Source organism: Felis catus, chromosome A3 (assembly GCF_018350175.1).
Source record: "Felis catus isolate Fca126 chromosome A3, F.catus_Fca126_mat1.0, whole genome shotgun sequence".
In the NCBI taxonomy this organism is placed as follows: domain Eukaryota; kingdom Metazoa; phylum Chordata; class Mammalia; order Carnivora; family Felidae; genus Felis; species Felis catus.
The window spans coordinates 118,398,367-118,420,271 of record NC_058370.1 but is presented as its reverse complement, the minus strand read 5'-3'; the positions used below and the strand labels follow the sequence as shown (position 1 = coordinate 118,420,271).

At 45.4% G+C, this 21,905-nt stretch overlaps 2 protein-coding genes across 3 annotated transcripts in view; both read right to left on the bottom strand.

Moving 5' to 3' along the window:
* IFT172 (intraflagellar transport 172) overlaps positions 1-17,150 on the bottom strand; it is a 35,565-nt gene extending 18,415 nt beyond the window's left edge. The window contains exons 1-17 of one of the 2 annotated variants that reach the window (XM_019827754.3): positions 16,956-17,134; positions 14,230-14,368; positions 13,843-13,986; positions 13,457-13,569; positions 12,977-13,016; positions 12,619-12,684; positions 12,331-12,410; positions 12,031-12,118; positions 10,912-11,126; positions 9,875-9,998; positions 9,379-9,474; positions 8,327-8,488; positions 7,900-7,953; positions 7,554-7,657; positions 7,293-7,378; positions 3,089-3,201; positions 2,084-2,251 (exon numbers count right to left, since the gene is read on the bottom strand). In XM_019827754.3, coding sequence (XP_019683313.1) covers positions 2,084-2,251; positions 3,089-3,201; positions 7,293-7,378; positions 7,554-7,657; positions 7,900-7,953; positions 8,327-8,488; positions 9,379-9,474; positions 9,875-9,998; positions 10,912-11,126; positions 12,031-12,118; positions 12,331-12,410; positions 12,619-12,684; positions 12,977-13,016; positions 13,457-13,569; positions 13,843-13,962 — 1,629 coding nt within the window. In that variant the 5' untranslated portion in view covers positions 13,963-13,986; positions 14,230-14,368; positions 16,956-17,134. Of the gene's footprint in view, positions 1-2,083; positions 2,252-3,088; positions 3,202-7,292; positions 7,379-7,553; positions 7,658-7,899; positions 7,954-8,326; positions 8,489-9,378; positions 9,475-9,874; positions 9,999-10,911; positions 11,127-12,030; positions 12,119-12,330; positions 12,411-12,618; positions 12,685-12,976; positions 13,017-13,456; positions 13,570-13,842; positions 13,987-14,229; positions 14,369-16,955 lie in introns of both variants that reach the window. The other variant, XM_003984381.6, reaches the window with a different exon arrangement.
* Positions 17,151-18,969: 1,819 nt separating this feature from the next.
* Positions 18,970-21,808, bottom strand: FNDC4 (fibronectin type III domain containing 4). The gene is made up of 7 exons (XM_003984380.6): positions 21,657-21,808; positions 21,333-21,477; positions 21,140-21,255; positions 20,706-20,910; positions 20,165-20,254; positions 19,748-19,872; positions 18,970-19,580 (listed from the first exon to the last, which is right to left on the bottom strand). The coding sequence occupies exons 2-7, from the start codon at positions 21,451-21,453 to the stop codon at positions 19,545-19,547; spliced, it is 693 nt and encodes a 230-aa protein (XP_003984429.1). The 5' UTR covers positions 21,454-21,477; positions 21,657-21,808; the 3' UTR covers positions 18,970-19,544.
* Positions 21,809-21,905: the final 97 nt, after the last annotated feature.

Below are 21,905 nucleotides of genomic sequence, written 5' to 3'. Positions count from 1 at the left end.
AACGAACTGTCAATCGGGAATTGGGTACTAAGTCTGAGTATCTTTCAAGAACAGGCCAAATAAATACATTTTTAGATAGGGTTGCCTGGGTGGTTGCCCAGGGAATATATCTGAACCCTGGGTTTCAGATCCAGGGTTGCCTTGGATCAAGCATCCAAGTCTTGATCTCAGGGTCTGAGTTCAAGCCCTGTCTTTGGCTCCATGCTGGGTGTGAAGCCTATTTAAAAAAAAAAAAAAAAATTTCAGGGATGCCTGGGTGGTTCAGTCGGTTAAGTGACTTCAGCTCAGGTCATGATCTCGCAGTTCGTGAGTTTGAGCCCTGCACCAGGCTCTGCACTGGTGAAGAGTACTGTCTCTCTCTCTCAAAATAAACTTAACAAAAAATTTAGATAATTACATTTCAGTAATTTTCAGAAACTGAGCATTTATCTTAAAAACACTTTCTTTCAGGGGTGCCTGGGTGGCTCAGTCGGTTGAGCGTCCGACTTCAGCTCAGGTCACGATCTCGCGGTCCATGAGTTCGAGCCCCGTGTCGGGCTCTGGGCTGATGGCTCAGAGCCTGGAGCCTGCTTCCGATTCTGTGTCTCCCTCTCTCTCTGCCCCTCCCCCGTTCATGCTCTGTCTCTCTCTGTCTCAAAAATAAATAAATGTTAAAAAAAAAAATTAAAAAACAAAAACAAAAACAAAAACAAAAACACTTTCTTTCAGGGGCTCCTGGGTGGCACAGTCAGTTAAGCATCTGACTTCAGCTCAGGTCATGATCTCCCAGTTTATGAGTTTGAGCCCCGTATCAGGCTCTGTGCTGACAGCTCACAGCCTGGAGCCTGCTCTGGATTCTGTGTCTCCCTCTCTCTCTGCCCCTCCCCCACTCACACTCTGTCTCTCTCAAAAATAAATAAACATTAAAAAAATAAAAATAGGGGCGCCTGGGTGGCTCAGTCGGTTAAGCGGCCGACTTCGGCTCAGGTCAGGATCTCGCGGTCCGTGAGTTCGAGCCCCGTGTCGGGCTCTGTGCTGACAGCTCAGAGCCTGGAGCCTGTTTCAGATTCTGTGTCTCCCTCTCTCTCTGCCCCTCCCCTGTTCATGCTCTGTCTCTCTCTGTCTCAAAAATAAATAAATGTTAAAAAAAAAAATAAAATAAAATAAAATAAAATAAAAATAAAACGAAACAAAAGAAAAACCACTGTCTTTCAAGAAGAAGAAAAGTAACTCCAGAGGGAAGATCAGCAATGCAAAAAGAAAAAGTGAACAGAGAAACTGGTGCCATGATGGCAAATCTAAACAAATTATGGCTGTGTTAAAAGAGTAATGTCTAACTTTGGGGATGACAAAATACTGGACAATAATGGCAGAGGGGAGGTAATCAAAGTTAGGGGCCCTGTATTGTTTGCAGGGGGGGTTTAGATGCTAGATAACTTTAGACTGTTAGTTATATAGCCAACTTCTAAGGGTAACCACTATAGGAATAAAATGTATAACCTCCAAAGCAAAACAGGAAAAAACAAGTGTTTAAAAAAGGACAAAACAACCTAAAAAACCCCAAACTTAGTCTAAAACGGCAAGAAAGGAGAAAAAAGAACAAAAGAGTGTTCTATCCATACCTATACCAATCATCCTAGCCTTACACAAGGGCCTCTTTGGTTTTCACAGGTTCCTCCCAGGTGTTGGGATATCACTGGAATGTGTGTGATGCTGGTGGGATAGGAAGGAGGGTCTGATCTTCAGTCTGATAAAAAAGAAGTTCTTCCTGGCTTACAACAGAGAATCAGCACACAGGAACTGCCCAGAACTGCCCCTCTTATTGGGGCTCTTCCAGCTTAAGAGAACTCCTCATTATGACCTGGTGAATTCCCAGGGCTGTAATAGACAGCCATACTCCAAGGACCTCATATAATGTCAGGAATCTGAACAAGGATGGTTTTGGGGCCTGGCCCGCTGTGGGGGAGTCTAAGCTTTACTTGCCAACTCCATCACAGAGATTATGGGTGGTGGGCCAGAGAAAACCAAATAACCTTTGGAGCTTCCTCAGGGCTCTAATCAGTCAGTCTGACATTATGCCTGAGGCGTCCTGGTGTTGACATACCCTAATAGAGGACATGGTGACCCTCTCGGGTGCCTCAATGTTGTACCACACACACAAGCTGTTTCGGTTCTGAGCTACCAGCACATCACTTCCTGGGACCCACTGCACGTACGAGCAGAAGTTGAGAATCATTGTCTTAGAGCAACCTTCAATATCATATAGATGTAACTGAAGGAGAAAGAGGTAGACAGCACAATTAGAAGGGGATATGGGGTATCTTCTCACCTTGACCATTTCCCTAATGGTGAAACATGGTGAACGAACCCACCAATCAGGTACATTCTGAATTTCAAAGCATTCTAATCTGCTACCCTTGAAGTTTATATTGACTTGGTACATCATCACTCTGACAAGTAAGAGATGACCAAATGAGCAAAGATCTACACCCAGAAATTTAAGCTAGGTGATGGTTGAACTTTCAATCTTAAGAGTAACTCTGGGCCAGAGTTGCCACACTGGATCACAAAAGTGAGGCTATCAGGCAAATTAAATGGCCTGGATATTTGTGGTGTGGCTTTCACATAACAATGGAAATGAAATTAAAAATCACCAGATTGTCTCTTTGCCCCGGATGTTGAACTCTTTGGTGGTACCATATTGAGATTAGAGTCAATAAGGGGCTGAGGGGAGACTATCCTTGAGCCAGTTTCAATGCTGTCAGGTAAGAGTAGCTGAAAAACACTGCAGCAGGTGTGGGTAAAGGTCAGCTAGGCATGCATGGGTGAGGCAGTTTCGTGAGGGCATTAGACTTGTAAACAGTAAGAGAAAAAGCAGCTCCCAAATTCCTCTTGACTTTGGTGCCATCATGATACAATCTCATGGGTAATACAGGATGGGCTGTGATATCAGACATAATGTTGATTCTTCTGTGCCTTTTGCTATGTTAATGGCATAGCACCAAGGAACTATGTCCCATCCTGCCCCCCACAATCCCTGGTGGCAGGCAGGCAGCACTACATCCTCTATGGACCACTCAATGGTTAAGGCCTTAGTAAACCTCCTCACACGAAGTTTCCGGTCTCTGAAGAGAAGCTTGTGTCCAGTTTCATTAAGTTCCAGCCAATCCACACGGCTCTCATGGCTGATGGTGCCAATGTTGTAGCCACCAATCAGATCCACTACAAAGCAAAGGAGATAGGGTTAAGCGAATAGATTCCATATAATCCTACACAGGACATGAGGCAGCCTGCAAAGGTCTTGCCTTCACTCGTCTGTTGGGCTTTACGAACGTTGCATCAGCCTAGAATATGAGGAATGCAAATGGCCAATGCAACATAATTTTGCGAAGATGCTTAAGATGCTAGATTCCTTCTAAAATTGTAGAGGTTTTGTTTAACTCTGTGGTTAACTCAAAGGTCTAGATCCATCAAGAAATGTGATTCTTCTCTGGGACTCCTGGAGTTGTCTCCTAGCAGATCAGATCAGAGCAACTGGCTTCCATTACTCACAAAATCCTCTGGAAGGCAGCACTGAGCACATTAAGGAAGAGCCCCAATTCTAGCACCCCAGTGAGGTAAAACTGATGGATGAAATGACCTTGATGATCCTATTTGCTCCAAGGGGTTACCTGCACTTTGAGTGCCTATGAGGTAAGAGCACTAAGGGGCAAACAGCGGTGAGGGCACACATACAAACCAGGAGGAACCTCTGACTACAGTTAGGCTGACCACACTGGGGATGGATGTTTGTTCGGTGGGAAGTCTGCAGACAATATGAGAAATGATCACATTTAGCACAGACCACTCAGGATTGACTAGGATGCTTTCAGAGACTCTCCTGAACACAGCCCACTCACAACTCTTCTTTATATATATTAACAACAAGCAACATCCTGTCTTGGTTATACCTGCTGAAGCTAAAGACAAATATCAGCTAATGTCTACAGCTGAGAAGACCAACTTGAAAATGAAATTTGCAGGGGTACCTGGGTGGCTCACTAGGTTAAGTGATCGACTCTTGACTTTGGCTCAGGTCATGAGTTCATGGTTCGTGGGTTCGAGCCCCACATTGGACTCTGTGCTGACAGTACAGAGTCTGCTTGGGATTCTCTCACTCCCTCTCTTTCTACTCCTCCCACATGCATGCTTTGTCTCAAAATAAATAAACTTAAAAAAATGAAATTTCTTTCAATTAAACAAACAGCAAAATCATAAGGCCATGTTTTAATGTCCCAATTTACATGTAAAATCATAGAATGCTAGGGCTGTGGGGGCCCTATGTCGGTGAACACCCTGAAATTATACACAAAATTATGTGTTTATATATATTCTTCTGGGAAAGGATCTATGATTTTAATTAGATACTCAAAGGGGTCAGGGACCAAAAAAGGTTAAGAGAAGAACTCTGTCATTTTATACACATTGAAGATGAGCCCTACGGAGTGCGGTGACTTGTCCAAAGTTTCACGGCTCATAGGCCACTGGACTATATTATTATTTCCATTACAGTTACTTGCATTTCTGAGGTCAATAATCTGATGTGAAATACAAAATTCATGAGATGTAAAAGTCTTCTAAGAACAGACCCATACATTGGGAATGCAAGCTGGTGCAGCCACTCTGGAAAACAGTATGGAGGTTCCTCAAAAAACTAAAAATAGAACTACCTTACGACCCAGCAACTGCACTACTAGGCATTTATCCAAGGGATACAGGTGTGCTGTTTCAAAGGGACACATGCATCCCCATGTTTATAGCAGCACTATCAACAATAGCCTAAGTATGGAAAGAGCCCAATGTCCATAGATGGATGAATGGATAAAGAAGATGCGGCATATATATATATAATGGAGTATTACTCAGCAATCAAAAAGAAGGAAATCTTGCCATTTGCCATGACGTGGATGGAACTGGAGGGTGTTATGCTAAGTGAAATTAGTCAGTCAGAGAAAGACAAAAATCATATGACTTCACTCATATGAGGACTTTAAGAGACAAAACAGATGAACATAAGGGAAGGGAAACAAAAATAATATAAAAACAGGGAGGGGGACAAAACAGAAGAGACTCATAAACATGGAGAACAAACTGAGGGTTGCTGGAGGGGTTGTGGGAGGGGGGGTGGGCTAAATGGGTCAGGGGCATTAAGGAATCTACTCCTGAAATCATCGCTTCACTATATACTAATTTGGATGTAAATTTTAAAAAATAAAAAATAAAGTTAAAAAAAAAGAACAGACCCATACATATATGGAAACTCAATTTATGAGAAGTGATGGTACAAATTAGTGAGTACAGGATGGACTTCCAATAAGTGGTGAAACATGGAAAAAGTAAAATATGATCTATACCCACATTATGTACAAAAGTTAATTCCAGGTGAAAAGCAAAATATAGGAGGGAGTTAGAACCTTAAAAAATTTTTTTTTCAATGTTTGTTTATTTTTGAGAGAGAGAAAGACACAGAGCACAAGCAGGGGAGGGGCAGAGAGAGAGGGAGACACAGAATCGGAAGCAAGCTCCAGGCTCTGAGCTGTCAGCACACAGCCCGACATGGGGCTCGAACCCACAAACTGTGACATCATGTTCTGAGCCGAAGTTGGAGGCTTAACTGACTGAGCCACCCAGCACCCCAGGAGTAAGAAACTTTTTAAATAAGACCTCAAAAATCACCAACTTTTCTTAAAAAGTGATTAAATGAATTACATTAAAATTAAAGAAGTCTGAACACTAAAAGATGCTGAGACAAGGTATCTACAATACAAATGATAAGGTTATCTACACACATACACAGGACTCCTTCAAGTCAAGGAAAAGACAACCTGATTTTAAAAATAGGCAAGGGATAAGAACTGGCAATATGCAGAAGGAGAAATCCAAACAGCCAATAAACAAATGAACAACAAAAAATTAATACGATGAGATATTATTTCATATAAACAGATTGAGCCAAATTATGAAGTCAGGCAATTTCAAGTGTTGGAGAGGATGAAGAACACTGGGACCTCTAACTGCTGGTGGGAATGTAAATTGGTACAATCTCTTTGGAGAGCAATTTGGAAATATTTAGTGAAATTGCAGATGTACCTCTTCTATGATTCAGCAATTCCACTCTAGGTATAAACCTCAGAGAACAGAAACACTGGAGACAGTGAAAAACCAACAACTTAAATGTCCCTCAATAAGACAAGAGATAAAAGATCCAAAGTAAATACAATGAGAGGTCAGGACATGACAGAACTGGGTGTGGGTACACATGTAATAATATTAATAGCTAACATTTATGAAGTGCTTATTATGTGCCAGACACTAGTCTAAGTGCTCTTCATATGAGGTAGGTACTATTCTGATCCCCATTTTGTGGATGAGGAAATATGAGATACAGAAAAGTTATGAAACTTACCTAAGATCACACAGGTACTAGGTACAGAAATGGGGAGGTTTGACTCCAGACCCTTGTTCTTAACAACTATAGTTCTTAACACTATACGGATATGCTATTCTCTATACTTCTTAGGGAATACTATGCTATTCTATACACATTTTCCTATGCTTGAAACATTTTATAATGCAGAGTTAATTATTAATATGTAGAGGGGCGCCTGGGTGGCGCAGTCGGTTAAGCGTCCGGCTTCAGCCAGGTCACGATCTCGCGGTCCGTGAGTTCGAGCCCCGCGTCAGGCTCTGGGCTGATGGCTCAGAGCCTGGAGCCTGTTTCCGATTCTGTGTCTCCCTCTCTCTCTGCCCCTCCCCCGTTCATGCTCTGTCTCTCTCTGTCCCAAAAATAAATAAACATTGAAAAAAATTAAAAAAAAAAATAATATGTAGAGTAAACTTTATTTATGTGAACATTTGTGAAATCCAAATAAAGTCTGTCATCACTAGTTACTAATGACAAAATATGCAGAAAACAAACCCCCTTCTGGTTCTAACAGACTATTACCCTATGAAGTCTAGACAGGAAGATTCATAAATTTGCTAATGGTTCTTCTCTACAATTCACAATTTCCAGCCCTAAGATACGTGCCTAGAGAACATGAATAATTATATGGGCAGGACTATATATGTAGCAGTGTATCTGTATGCAGATATCTACATATACACACACACACATACACCTGAACATTTCACATATCCTCTGTAAGAGCGGGGTCACACATTTACCTGGTGCCTCTTGGATTCCTATATTCTCCACTGCACACAATCCTGTGATATGGAAGTGTATATAAATATCTATTCTGTTATTAGAATTATGAGAAAGTCTTACTCACCTATAGCGATAGTCTTAATATCAATAAGATAAGCCAATTTCTTATTATCTTCAATTCCTCGTTGACGTCTCTCATTAATACGGACACTGAAACATGAAGGGTAAGGTAAGGCAAAATGGGCTTAGGCCACTGTAGTATTTACCAAGGGCCCTGAAGTACCATACAGAATGAAGTTTTTAGATTAACCCGAGGTTATACGAGTTAGACGTTAAAAAGGAATTCTTTGGGGTTTCAAAAATTTAGAGAACCTTGTGGGGTTACCTGATGAGGTGGGGGTTCATGAATTCGGTACGTACAGAACCCAGGGTATCATTACTCCCATATTCCACCAGGGTTAGCTCTCCAGCATTGAAGATCATGCACACCTGGGGATGAATGGAATTGTTATATGGTGGAAAGTTTGCAAGAAGAGAGGGACAAACAGTAGAGGGAGGTGTACTGTCAGTTCAAAGTGACTCCCACTTTTCTCTTTATTCTGTTCTTCTGCCTATTTCACCGTCCCCCTTTATCTGCTGTCTCCTCAACCCCTTGCCCCTTTCCATCCTTCTGACACAGGAGCTAGAAGGAGGTTTATTGAGATGGTGATGGTTCATCAAGTTCTACTCACATTTTCATTTTCAAAAAAATACTTCTCATTGCCACCAGATCCCTGCCAAGCTACCTGTCAAGGAGGGAGGAGGGAGAAGACATAAGGAACAATGTGGGTAAGTATCCAAGACCATGCTGAGAGAAAGGGTAGGAGGCAGAGAGATAGAGTTTAGGAAGGCTTTGACATTGCACAAAAGAGGTGCTGTGTCAGATTTTGCCCTACTCTCTAGGTTTCTGAGAGAGAGCATAAGAACAGTCCAAGAGTCCAATAGTGAGGATTCATATTCCAGGATTCTGGACTTCCTGAGTCTCACTCCCGGATTATCAGTTCCCCAGCACCAGAATGGTAGAGCTTTCCCCAGAGATCTTCCCTCTGGGGACCCTGGCTCGCCTGAAGTAGCAACTCAAGATGCTCCATTCCCCACCCCTTCATTTTTGGTTCTTACCTCACTAAGGCGATTAGTGTTCAGGTCCCCCAGCAGCAGTGTGTCTGATGTGTGGGCCACCAGGTAACGTTCCTTTCCCAGGATTTTCACCTCTTCCACCTCATAGCCATAGTGTGACTTGAGTACCACTCGGGTCCCCGATGACAGGTTCTTCACAATCACCTTGGTAAGGAACAAGTCTTGGTAAGTAACAGGCCTCTTCCAACCCAAACATGCTGTGCCCTTGGCCCACCTCCACAGTGTTAAACAAAGCTAACATCTTATTTCTTCATCTGGCCTAGGATATTGTTGGTAAAAATGAAATCTCACATTCACACAGTGCTTTACTATTTATGAAATGCTTTCATATGTTATCTCTTTAGGTGCTCACAATACCTATGACTCTGTAAGTTCCATGGGGTAAAACCACTCACTCTACATTCCTGTACCTCTTTGTAAAAACCTCTATGATGACTTCAACCATGGTGTACTATATTGTTGTTTCATGTGTCTGTCTCCCTTGCTAGAATGATCTTCATTAAGGGACAATATATTACAAATAATTATCTTTGTGTTCTCAATACCTAATAGTGCTCACACACAGAGAATGGAGAGAAAATAAAAGAATGAAGGAACCAATGAATAATAAATGAAAGGAAAAGGGTATAGAGATAGTGAAAAATGAGCTCAGGGACTAGGAAATTAGCTTGTAACGTCATACACGGTGAGTTCAGAGGCCCTAAAGCAATGTGACATACCCGTGTAATCTTATTGATCAAATTCCCCAGTTGACAGCATACAGGTAGTAAAGTTTTAAACCAGGAAGATGTAAGTAGCAATCTCTGTACCTCTTAGGTCCTTAGATATGTTGTTTATAAATATTTTCTTGCAATAAGCTGGAAGAACTACAGCATAAAAGTTGCCAAGCAGTTGCCCTGACACATTCTGTTCTCCAGAACAGTTCTGCCAGGGATTAAGGTTGACACTGTACCTATGTCCAGAAGGCAGGAAAGCATCACAAGGATGAATGAGCGCAGGCAAGACTGCAGTGAGGCAGGCCATCAGCTGCTTACCTGGCTAGGTCCCACATATGTCAACTCAAACTTGTTCTTGTAAATGCTCCTCCGGAGGCAGCAGTCAAACTGTTCCACTCCACCACAGAGTGTGCCCTAGGAGGAAGAGTGACAGCATAAAAGGTAACAGGCCTGGGGAGAGTATCTAGAGACACCCTCAAAACCTAGGTTCTAGAATCTAGAGAAGAGTTGGCAGTAAAAGGGCTGGCAGTTTTTGGAAGAACCAGATGGAAAGAGGGCAATCACAGGGCTCAAGGGTATCACACAGTGATGGGATGAAAGAGAGAAATCAGCTCTGCCTACAGAACTCTGTCTCTTTTGGCTTCTAATAAAGTGTGAATTTCTCTTTCCTGCCTTTAATGTCATATTTTTAGGTTGGAGTCAAAATGGAAGAGGAGATTCTCTAGTTTCAGGAGAGAGTACTTTAGGTAAAGGCAAGATTTTTCCTAGTTTGGAGAAAGTCACCCATGCAGAAAGGGATTACTAGTAAACACACCGCACAGAGTCGTGAGCCGTCCCGTTTCCAGGCCAAGGCAGTGACGGTGTATAAGTTGGCAATCTCCTTGGGCTTTGCCTCTTCCCAGATGCTTCTTCGAGGGCTCCAGTTGAGCACCCGAAGTCTGAAATTAAGTAGGTGGCTTTTAGAACAGAGGGAGGCTGAGCAAAAGAGTGGAAATGGGTGGGTAACTGAAGGAAATGAGTCTTGCTGTATCAGAGAATAAAGAAGTAAAAAAGAACACACAGTCTAGGGAGTCTTGTAGCAGAGGGCAGAAAGGTTCAATAGAAGGAAGTTGGGAAAATCAAGTCAAAAGTAAAGTGGGGTGAGTGATGGGAGTGGAGACAACAAAAGGAGATCGTGGCTGGTGAGAAAAATGAGCTGTCTGCAGCAGAGAAATAAGGAAAAAGGAAAGAGAAATGGTAGGAAACAAAGAAGGAAGAAAGAGTATACATGATATTGAAGGGGATAGAAAGGTAGGACCGACAAACCTGAGGTTAAAAGTGTTCTAGGAATATGAGGGGACCCAGACCCAGGGTGTTTATTTACTGTTACATCATTCATTCATTCATTCATTCATTCATTCATTCATTCACCAAACATTTAGGCATGTATTATATACTAGATGCTAATCTAGGCACTGGAGATTTAAAAAGAATTTTTTTGAATAGGCTCCTCTTCTCAAGGGCATTTCAATTTAGCCAGACAGCTACAAACATCAAAGTGTAATATAGTGTGACAAACACTAAGTTGGTCTGAAAAGGGGCAATGGTAACACAAAGAAAGTAGAGATGAATTCTACTGTGGAGTCCCAGGGAGAGGCACAGAGACACAACAAGATGCCGGTGCATTCTGGAACTGCCAGAGTGCCAACGGATGGTGGGAGCAGGAAGAGGGAAGTGTATGAATTAAAACCTAAGGATCTCTTTCAACATACTCTTGATTCTCATCCAGTCTCCCACTCTGGTTGAGAATAACTGAGCTAAAGCAGAGTGTACACGGAAAGTGTGCTGAAGTGCATGTGAAAGGGGACCCACCTGTCATAACTTCCCAGCACAACAGACTGGCCCCCAGGACTTGCTGCAGCTGTGGTGAACTCCCGCTCCTGAGGGTCACGGCTGTAATCAAAAGTTTGTAGCACATGGCCTTCCTTTCCATAGGCCACAATCCTCCGGTCACAGCCTGCAGCCACGATGCTGTTGGTTGCCCAAGCCAAGGCATAGGGTGGGCATGGGTGGTTAACCAACTTCCCCTAAGACAGAAGTAGAGGGTTTCAATCACTCTGACCCTGACAGCTCCAGCACTCTGACCATCCTACTCTGCATAAATCTTCCTCCCAACATTTTCCCACCCTAATAACATCCTAATCTGGAGGACTTCACAAACTTTTTTTTTTTTTTCCACAAACGGTCTTTCTGTTGTATACTCTCACACACATACATATGACATATATACACACTTACTAACCTTGTGCTCAAGAGGAAACCTCAAAATACTTGTATGTAGGAGGTCTTAAAACACCTAGAAGGCCCTCCAAAGGGAGATGACCTACACATTAATCAACACTGGGTAGGCCCACAGGGAGCATATGACTTTCTTTTTAGGAGATGTAAATTTAATTATTACAAAAGTACAGTAATTCTTTTTTTTCTTTAAGTTTTAATTAGTTAAGTAATCTCTACCTCCAACGTGGGATTTGAACTCATGACTCTGAAATCAAGAGTCACATGTTCTATTGATTGAGACAGCCAGGTGCCCCTACACAAGTAATTCTTAACATAAGTAATTCAAGCAACAGAGAATTATATACAGTAAAATGTGAACATTTCTTTTATCTCCCATCTTTTTCCTTTTCCCTCTTGAGAGTAAACGGCTTTTTTTTCCCTGTGAATTCATACACATAAATACATCTTTTACATAAATGAAAATAATCTCCTTACCCTCAGAATCAATCAACTTGACTCCCCGTTTCCCACAAACACTAAGCTCTGGCCTCCTGAACACAAACCCTGTCTGTGGCTGTATCCAAATGCCTCTCTCAGAAGTCTTGCTCCTATAGCCACATCCCTTGGGCATCTCAATCTGAATGTTCCACTTCCTCTGGGAGGGATCTTGGGTTTCCTTACCCCCTATCCCAGAGCCTCCTTTAGTTATACCTGTGACTCTCCAGAGCCTTCATCATCAAAGAAATACCTAACGATGGTGCCATCTGCATGACCAGAGAGAATTCCTTTCCCAGAGCAACTGAAAAAGGAGAAAAGGAGGACAGAAAAGAAATACAGGAAGAGATTATCGTTTCTCACCAAGAAACTCCCCTTCCCTGTCCCACACTACCCTGCCTGGGGTTCCTGCTACCAGTCCTCCCCAGCTTCCATATTATAGTCTCCCAGTCCTGACATCCCCAATGCTTCTTCATACATTTCCAAGCTCTTGGGGTACCGCTCTTCCTTACTCACTTCGTTGTCAGTGATACAACGTAGGAATCTGTCCCATAGATGGTAGATGACTTATTAGTTTTAGTGTTTGCTAAACGAACCTGAAAATGGGAAAATGGACACAAATCTGGTTAGGCTACTTTCAATCTCACCCAGGTCCTAAGGGAAGAAAAAGAAAAAACAAAACACTGGTCTTTCTGTATTCTCCCCCAACACACAACTTGACCTTAAAGGAGAAGTTTAACCATATTTCTCTCTCCAGAACCATTATCCCCACCCACAACCTCTCCTGTGTTTCTCTTCCTTTACCTTCCCTTCAGCCAGCCCAAAGACAATGATGTGCTCTGCTGGCCATTGCAGACAAGTAACAGCACTCTGTAGGAAGCAAATCATGGAAAGGATAACCTTGTCTATGTAGCTCAGCACAATTACAACAACCTGAACCTCCCTGCCACATGCTACCACCCCAGTTGCCTATAAGGAAGGAGAGGACACAACTAGGCTTTACTGGGGAAAGCAGATGGGGATGAGCAGCCTGGCAGCACCATCCTTGCAGTACAAAGACAGATTCAGTGTTAAAAAATACAACACTTGGTTACATTTATAAGTAGATATACTGATACACGTTTGTGTGTTCTAATCTCCCAGAGATTGGTCTGAACTTTACCGTCTGGATGAACTTGTTACAGATGACTTTCTTGTCACCCCTGCCAAACAAAAGGAGGGAAAGCGTATTAAAAACACTTTCACAAAAATAAATTGCCACACAAGATGCTGGGGGAAGGGAAGAAAGAGCAGATACTTTCCCTGGCTCCGTAGTGTTCCCTACCATTCCACAGGAGCCCTGAAAGGAGGTATAAGAGGGAGCCTGAACAGCTTTGGAACAATAACAAAGATGCTGTATCACCAGGGCTCCCAGGATCTCACAGAGCCTCATGTTGACCTTAGGCTGATTCTTCCAGGGATGTGATGTCAGAACACATGGGGCAAGCAAAGGCAGGAAAGCAACAACAGACTCTGGAAGGCCTTTGCCTTCCATGTCTCAGCCTGGATCATCATCTTTTCTACTCCCCCTCCCTGGTAAGGCATTTCTTCCTGCCTCCCCCTTCTTTTCCAGGTCACCCCACATCCCAGTCTCTATCCTCACCAATCTTCTCCAATCTTGTAAACATAGATGATGTTGTCGGTCTGTCCTATGGCAATTTTAGTGGAATCAGGAGAAAAAGCCATGCCCTTCACCATATAGCTCTTCCTGCCATACTAAGAGTTCAAAAAAAAAAAAAAAAAAAAAAAAAAAAGAAAGAAAGAAAGAAAGAAAGAAAGAAAGAAAAGGAAAAGAAATAATGAGTACACATGGAAGAGAAAAGAGAAGAAAAGGGGCACGCGTGACCATAATGGGCTTGAGGGATTTATCCTGAGAAAAGACGAGGCAGGCCACTTCCCATGCTTATGGCTGGAGAGTCGGTTAGGAAGAATGCCAGGTTTGCAAAGCCCCAGTAACAGGTTAAGGTACACACAGAGTACTCTCTTCACCTTCATGTCAGCTGGTTTGGTGGAGAATTTATCTCTCCGCTCTCCGTGTTCATCATACAGCAACACCACTCGGTCCACTGTGCAGACAGCAAATTTGGCATTGTTCTGGGACCAAGCCATACAGGTCACCTTTGCAGCTCCATCCTGCAGAGGCAGCGGGGGCAAAAACAAACCCAGGCGCTCATTTAGAATGGCAGAAGCAGTTCTAGTTCCTTTAGTTCTAGGGTGACTTTGGTCAATTTTCCTCACCATAGTACTTAAAACAAAGAGATGCCTGTGACACATCCTGGTCTCCAAGGCTATAAAACCCTGGACCAGGAGAACAGGTGCTTCCAGAAACCCATAATGCAAATACACTAAGAGGTGACAATGCTAAATCAATTGTACCAATTTGCCCTGAAATGGCCTTGCTTCCTCATATTCCAGGTCTGCTGCTGAAGTAACTTCAATTGGTCCGATAAGTTTTGGTCTTTAGCCATTTTTTCAATATTTTGTTTGAATACTGAGAAAGGCGCTTGGTCAGGGGCTGAAAAGGAGACAAAGAGCAAAATCTGATTCCTGCCCCAGGCTAAATAATATGGTGCAAAAACAGGAAGAGTCCCATAAAAGCAGCATGTACAAAGCACAATAATAGTTTGGAGAAGTTTGAGATAATTTTATGTTTAAAAGATCAACTTTAAGCTCTGAGGAATGGATCCACAAATGGGGAACTTATGACCAAAGGCAAGTCTGGTCAAGAAACAGTAATTTAATTTAGCTGAAACTATCTTGCAAATAGAATAGAGATAAGGCAAGAAAAACAGAGCAAGGCCAGCTCAGGAAAGGTCTTTGAAGCCTGGCCAAGGAGTGTGGGCTTATTTGGTAGGAAAAGGAGATATGGTGAAAGTTCCAGAATGAGGAGTAAGATAGATAATCGGAGTTGACACTTAGGATGAACAATGCCACCTGGTTAGTTTTTTGCATTTCTACCCTTCTCCCGTCCCTTAACAGAAGCCCAGGTTAGAAGTGATCATCTCCCAGTGACTTATTCTTGCCACGTCTGTCCACCACGAGTGTTGGTCCTCAATGGTTCTGCACTAGGGACTTCCCTCCTTGAAATAAAAAAATTAGTTTCTGCTCCAATTGTGTGATGAATTACTTGGGTTCTAGAAGTCTGGTTTAAAACTTTGGTACTTTTCACTCCTATCCCACCTACTTCCAAAATCAGAGGTAAAGCGTTAAAAAAAAAAAAAAAAAAAAAGGCCCCCTTTCATCAAGGTCCTCAAACCAGAGGCAGAAAATAGCCATACCACCACTTTTGCCGCCCTCCAACTCTTGCTTAAATTCGGTTCCAAGGGTGGAGGATGCCTCAACAACCACGGCTCATCATCTTCATCATTTTGCCCAATCCTGGGCCTTTGCCCTTCCCGGCATCATGACATCTTATTTTGAAAGACTGAGGGAGGTTTTCATTTCCAATTATTCCACTAGGGTAAAGGAATTTTTATTTTTATTTTTTTTATTTTTATTTTTTTTTCAACGTTTATTTATTTTTGGGACAGAGAGAGACAGAGCATGAACGGGGGAGGGGCAGAGAGAGAGGGAGACAGAATCGGAAACAGGCTCCAGGCTCTGAGCCATCAGCCCAGAGCCTGATGCGGGGCTCGGACTCCCGGACCTCGAGATCGTGACCTGGCTGAAGTCGGATGCTTAACCAACTGCGCCACCCAGGCGCCCCGGGTAAAGGAATTTTTATTTTTTTTTTAAATTTTTTTTCAACGTTTTTTATTTATTTTTGGGACAGAGAGAAACAGAGCATGAACGGGGGAGGGGCAGAGAGAGAGGGAGACACAGCATCGGAAACAGGCTCCAGGCTCCGAGCCATCAACCCAGAGCCTGACGCGGGGCTCCAACTCACGGACCGTGAGATCGTGACCTGGCTGAAGTCGGACGCTTAACCGACGGCGCCACCCAGGCGCCCCAAGGAATTTTTAAATTACAGTTTTGGGGGCAGTTTACTGAGCAATGAGCACCTCTCTCTTTCATCCCAATTTCCTTCTATCCTCCTAATGCCACATCCTCTGTGAAGCCTTCCTGATTCCTCACAGCGCCGTCATGAGGATTAAATGGGGCAGGAAACAATAATAATAGCTAACCCTCAACAAGACCTTACCATAGACTAGGCATTTTGATAAGCACCCGATATGCGTTACCTCATTTTACCCCCCTAAAGCTGACATAGATGCCATTATTATGCATATTTTACAAATGGGGAACCTGAGGTTCAGAAAGGTTAAGTAATTTGCTCAAGCTTACCTACACAGTAAGTGGCAGAACCATGATTTAAATCCATGTATGCTGGACTCCACAAACCACAATCCTAACTTAACTTATGCTGCCTTGCATAATAAACATATTAAACATACACGGTGGCAGGTATTATTATTAGCTTTGTATAATTTTGTTCTTTGAATTTTGAAAGTTCTCCTCTCTTGTCTATCAGTTTTTACACTGCTTTTCGGTTTACAGTGGACTTTGTGTACATTACTTCAACTCTTCCATCATATCCCCTAAGGTTGCTATTATTGTTAACTTCCATTTTCCCAATGAAGTCGTTGGGTGAGTGCTCAGAGAGACTGTGGCCTGGGCTAAAGTCAGCGGTATTGGGTCATGTATTAAAAGTAGAGCTGCCACTAGGATTTAAATTCTGGTCTCCTAGCTCCAAAACCCAGCCTTTCTTCAGCATGGTTTAGGCTTTCTCCCTCAGTGCCCCGCCTCTTCTGAGTCTGAGATCTGCATCATCACAAGGAACGTAAGGTCTCCTACACTCCCTCTTTTGGGCCTGCACCTAAAGCGCTGGTTTATTTGGGTGCAGATTTATGTCCGTTGTTTACATGTGCGCCCAGCACGGGGCCCCGTACACAACTGATGTTAAAGGAAACGTTATGAAAGCTACCGAGGTTAGCGGTCCGTCTCGCCTACTGAACACTATCAGCCGCACACAGTCGGGATCATCGCTAGAGCCTTCGGACTTCAGCATACAGTAGGCGCTCAACATCATTAAATTTCCGTTCCCTCACTTTTCTTGGAACGTGAAGGCGGGTGGGGGTGGGAAGAGGCACGCAACTCCTCACCTGAGGGCTCAGCAGGGTCCTCAGGTGCTTCAACTGCATGACGAACACCTGTCTCTCAGATGCCACCAGTCAGCGACAACTCCCGTGGTTACCTGGACAACCCGCCACGCAGCCGCAGCGACTGCCGCTGACGCAGATGCGACCAGAGCGCCACACACTTCGCAAGGTCACCACGTAGGTTCGCGGCGAAGCAAACAGAACGTGCGCAGGCGCAGTGAGATCTAGGGCGGGACTGCGAGTGGAATTGAATCCTCTCAACCAATCCCGTCGTTGCCTGCAAGCCCAGGCTCAAGCCACGCCCACAAGCCCTCAGCAAGTCGGGGAGCTACGTAATCACAGTCTTTCTCGCGCCTTGATGTGAGTAAGTGTACCTGAATGCATTCTTTTAATCATCATAACCCTGATGGAAAGCAGGGCAATTGCTTTCATAGACGTTTTTGCAGCTGATGGAATTCAGCCCAAATACGTTATGTGACTTGCACGGGATCAAAAGGCTAATAATGATAGCTAACAGTGAATGCTCAGCATGTTATCTGCCAGGTACTGTGCAAAGTGCTGTACATGCATTATCTCATTTAATCTCAAAGACACTTTTTGAAGGCGATGACATTATTAGTCCCATTTTACATAATAGGAGGCTCGGGATTAGAAGGGTCACGGACCCAAACTAACAGCCAGTAAAGGATGTAACTGGGATTCAACCCAGAGCTGGTGCATTTAAACACCCTTTATATCCCTTCTGAACCCCTGTCTCTCCATCTCCATGCCATGCTTCTATACCCTGTGCCACCCCCATCCCAAGAAATGATGTGTCCAGAGTCTGAGAGATGAGTGTTTTGGAACCCGTAGCCAGTGAGAGGTAAGGTACCCTACTTCAGAATTGGGGGGCAGTGGATTAAAGACAGCTGCCCAGATCAGGATGCTTCTATGGTTCAAGGTAGAGGGCAAACCGGAGCTTGGCTCACCTGATAGGTTAAGGTTAAGTCTTGTGATACCTGGGGTTGGAGCTTGTTTGAGTAGAAAGGGTATTGACTTCTTGATCTCTCTTTGGATTGGGGCCCATTTCAGAATTATTGGTCTAAATTCTTGTAACATACCAGAGAGACTGAGATGCAGAGAAGGAGAGTTATTTATATACCTCCTCTGGAAAGATCCGAAGTTGAGAAGACCTGTACGTCTCCAGAAAATGTAGCATATGCTGTCTACACCAGTTCTGGGTTCTGAATCCTTTCCCCCACAGTGGATGCAAACGTCAACAGCTATTTCTCTCACTGGCACCACACCCCTCCTTGGAATTTAGGAAAGAGTAGAGGACAGCCCCTATTTTCACAGGAAACAAGTCGCCCCAGAGCCCAAAGTAGAAGTCTTTTGACAGGGGGGATTCCAACCCCTCAGTTTTATTTCCATAATCCTCCTCTGAACATAGTGGCGGAGAGTGAATATAAACTCATTTGCACTTTACAGTTATTATTGACTTTCGACAGAATGAACAGAGACAGAGACGGAGACAAAAGGGAAAGTGAGGGCAGGGAAGAATAGGTACAGGAATGCACAGGATAGGAGCACGTGGCACCAAGGGATCCATTAGTGTAGCTGCTCTTTCATTTGTCCCAAGACACTGTTCAGTCCTTTTCTGAAAATCAACTCGGGGTGATGGAGGAATCAGAGGGATAAATGGTGAAGAGCTTGGGTGTCAACGTGGGCAGCGAACATAAAAAGGTTACTGGCCTTCTCGTGTGGTGTAACCTTAGTTTCCACTGGTACGGGAGAACTTATATCCCCTTCTTCACCTTCTCCCCCTTCTCACTGAACAAAACAAAAGGAACTAGGGCTTTAGTTTTCTACACCCATTTCTGGCCTCTCTCCACCCATCCCAGGCTAGAGAATCAAAACAAACACCTAAAAATGATAGTGCTCCTGTCGAGTTGGTGGTGGTGTGAGAGGCCCTTATAGTCAGGGGAGAGGCAGTGGGGAAATGTCTTCAGCATACTATACAGTATACCATACAGTCAGCTCCAGTTTGTCCAAGAACCTTTATTGGAAAAATGTCCAAGGGGTGAGGTCACCAGCAGCTGGAGGGGCTACCGGGTGAGAGGGGGAGCACCCGAGGCTCCATGGAAGACATTGGAGTAGTGCAGTGCGGCATCTGCCTCCAGACCCAGACATTTCCTTTTATTTGCTGGGGGAGGGGGAGTCCCCAAAGAAACACCCCTCTCTGAGACCCAGAGGCAAGATGTGGGGGCAGCTGGGGATGCCGAGAGTCCTGATGCAGGTGAAATGGGGGTCCCGTTTGGGACCTAATGGGATACAGTTGAGTAAGTGACTCTCCCCTGGACCTGGGGGATGGAAGGACGTATCCCATCTGATAGCCATTCCCCAGGTCCAGGGGTGCAGACCCTAAGACCTACCTTCTGGCCCTGCTCACAGTGGAAAGAGGACGGGTACCAGGCCTGAGGTTGTGGGAGTGTCATTACCCTCTAGGAAACTGGGATCCTTCAGTCTTGGGCAGATCACCAGCTGGGGCTCTCCCTGACCCCATCCCCATCCCCAGGTTGCTAGTGCATCTGTTTTCTGGTTCTGTTTCTTCATTCATACATCGATGGTGTTGATGGATGGGGACTTTTTCTGTAAAAGAAAATGGCTTGAGTCTCTAATTGTGGCAAAGTTGTAGCCTTCTCCATCCCAAATATCCATTCTCCTTCTTTTCCTGCCCCTCCTTGCCCTTCTCCCTTTCCATGGCTGCTCCTAGAAGCAAAATCACCTTTCCCTCCCTCAGACAGACCCCACATCACCTGTCTTGTCCCCACTGGCCTTCCCTGAGGACTCTGTTCCGGCCCCTTCCCCTTCTCCTTGGGGTTGTTGTTGGAGTCATTATCCTTGATGATATCATACTGGCGGCAGAATAGCCCAATTACAGCTGAAACACAACAATACAATCTGAGCCTTGATCTTGACCTCTCCACTCACAGCCTTGAAGGGCAGTGAGATAATCATACAGTTTCTAGAAAATCCTTGAATTTCTGGGCCCATGTACAAGCACCACCCTCTTAATCTTCCTCTCCTCCAACTTCTGCTCACCCCCCTCAACTAAGCATCTCCCCACTCCATTTCTCTCCCTGCCTTTTCTCCCAACAACCTTTACCATGTCCCGCCTTCACTGAGCTCCCCAACCCCCAATCCTTGGCCCCCCGGTCCAGCTGCTTACTCACCAGCCCACATGAGCAACACCACCACAATGATGACCACTTCCCCTGTCTGCAGCGGTCGCTCTCCATCCAGACCCTCCACTGTGATGTCACCTAAGAAGGAGGAGATAGACTCCAGGTTATGGGGGAGCAGCTACAGAGTTCTTCTATGATTCTGGACACTAGTGTCAGGGTAGACTTATCACAGGGTTGCCCCCGGTAGCCGCTCTCTAGGAAGCTATTGGTGGGCAGGTAGTTAGCGACCAAAAAACAGGAGGGCTGCATGCGAGTACTCACGCAGGCTGCCGTGGAGGCTGTGAACTGAGGATGGGTAAAAGGAAGCTTAAAAGCCCTTCCCCCAAACGATTCATTATCAGCCTGTCTATATCCAGTCCCCTGCCAACCTTTTTCCTTCCTTTCTTGGCAGTATGATGAATTAAATCATCCTTTTATTCATCTAAGCTAGAGTGTTGCCGGTTTTGGGGAAATAAACAAGAGGCTAAAGGCCAGGTAAAAAGCCAGAGAATCCAAAGTTTAGGGAATGGAGAATAGCTGAGACCCTCACCTGGGCTTGAGCTGTTTGAGGGTAGCCGGTCAGAACCCTTGAGAGTTCGGAAGTGCACCCGAGGCCCTGGGGGGCTCTCTCCCCGCAGGCCGATGCTCCTGACCTGCACTGTGTAGTCACTGTCTTCAGCCAGGCCCCAGAGGGCACAGGCCCGAGTGGTGGTGTTCACCTCCCGGATCACACGCTGTCCAGGGCCATTCTGTCTCTGCAGGGAGATGATGGGACAGGAAGGCAGTCTCACACCAGTCCCAGGACTCTTGAACATCCAAGCACTCCACGGAGTAGGGTGAAAAAGGCAGCCTGAGACTGAGGGAACACCAGGTCCCAGCTTCCCCCACCATTGGGAGGGGAGCTTAGTTCTGGGGTGGGGGTAACTGAAGGAATGTTCAGAGATCCAAGGACACAGGTTGAGGGAGCAGAAGGGTGATTCATACTTGCTGGGAAATGGAGTAGCCAATGACGATGTTGCCTTCTGGGACGTCCCAGGACACAGTGGCCGAGTTGGCTCTGAGGTGAGTGACTGTCACATTCACAGGAGAGGGAGGCCGGTCTGTGGGTGCCAGTGAGTTAACAGGTTAACAGGTACCATCCACAAGCTCTGGTTAACCCCACGCCCCCTTTACTCACCTGCTCGCACAAAGCCCAGGTCACAACTGACCAGCAGGAGGACCGTGGGGCTTAAATATGGGGAGAGGGGCATCAGCGAAGCCATGGTCCCCACCGAGTCCGCTGGGAGGCACTGGGGCATCCGCTTGACATCCAGGCGGGGCTCCTGGAGGTGGCAGGAGTTGGGGGGGGGGTTCAAGGACTGCCCAGAACGCACGGTGGCAGCAGCTCTCCCGGGCTCCCCACCGCCCACAGCATCCCGGGAGCCCCCCTTCCCTCCACGTCTTCTCCGCCCCCGCATCACCCGGGCACCCGGGTGCGCGGCTCTGCCCTGCCCACACCCACCTCCGCCGGTCCTCGCGATCGGTCAGGCCTCGGGGGGCTGCTCGGTGCCCAGAGGGCGGCCCATCGCCCGACTCCGTGGCGCTGCCCCTACCCCATCCCGGCGCGGGCCCGGCGCGGGGGGCAGCGCGGGACCGAGCTGCGGGCAGAGGGCGAGCGGAGGCGTAGCGGGAGCCGGCCGCGGGGCTGCGGGGCCCCCAGAGCTCGGACGGGCCGCGTAGTCTGTCCTCGAGCAGGGGGCGGTGCCGGCGC

What these genes read in the sequence shown, in the direction of transcription:
- FNDC4 (XM_003984380.6), bottom strand. Translation starts at nt 21,453, where the DNA reads ATGCCCCAGTGCCTCCCAGCGGACTCGGTGGGGACCATGGCTTCGCTG. An exon ending in CCTGGGCTTTGTGCGAGCAG is followed by an intron (nt 21,256 to 21,332) that starts GTGAGTAAAGGG and finishes TGGCACCCACAG; the next exon opens with ACCGGCCTCCCTCTCCTGTG. An exon ending in GGTGTTGCTCATGTGGGCTG is followed by an intron (nt 19,873 to 20,164) that starts GTGAGTAAGCAG and finishes GTTGTGTTTCAG; the next exon opens with CTGTAATTGGGCTATTCTGC.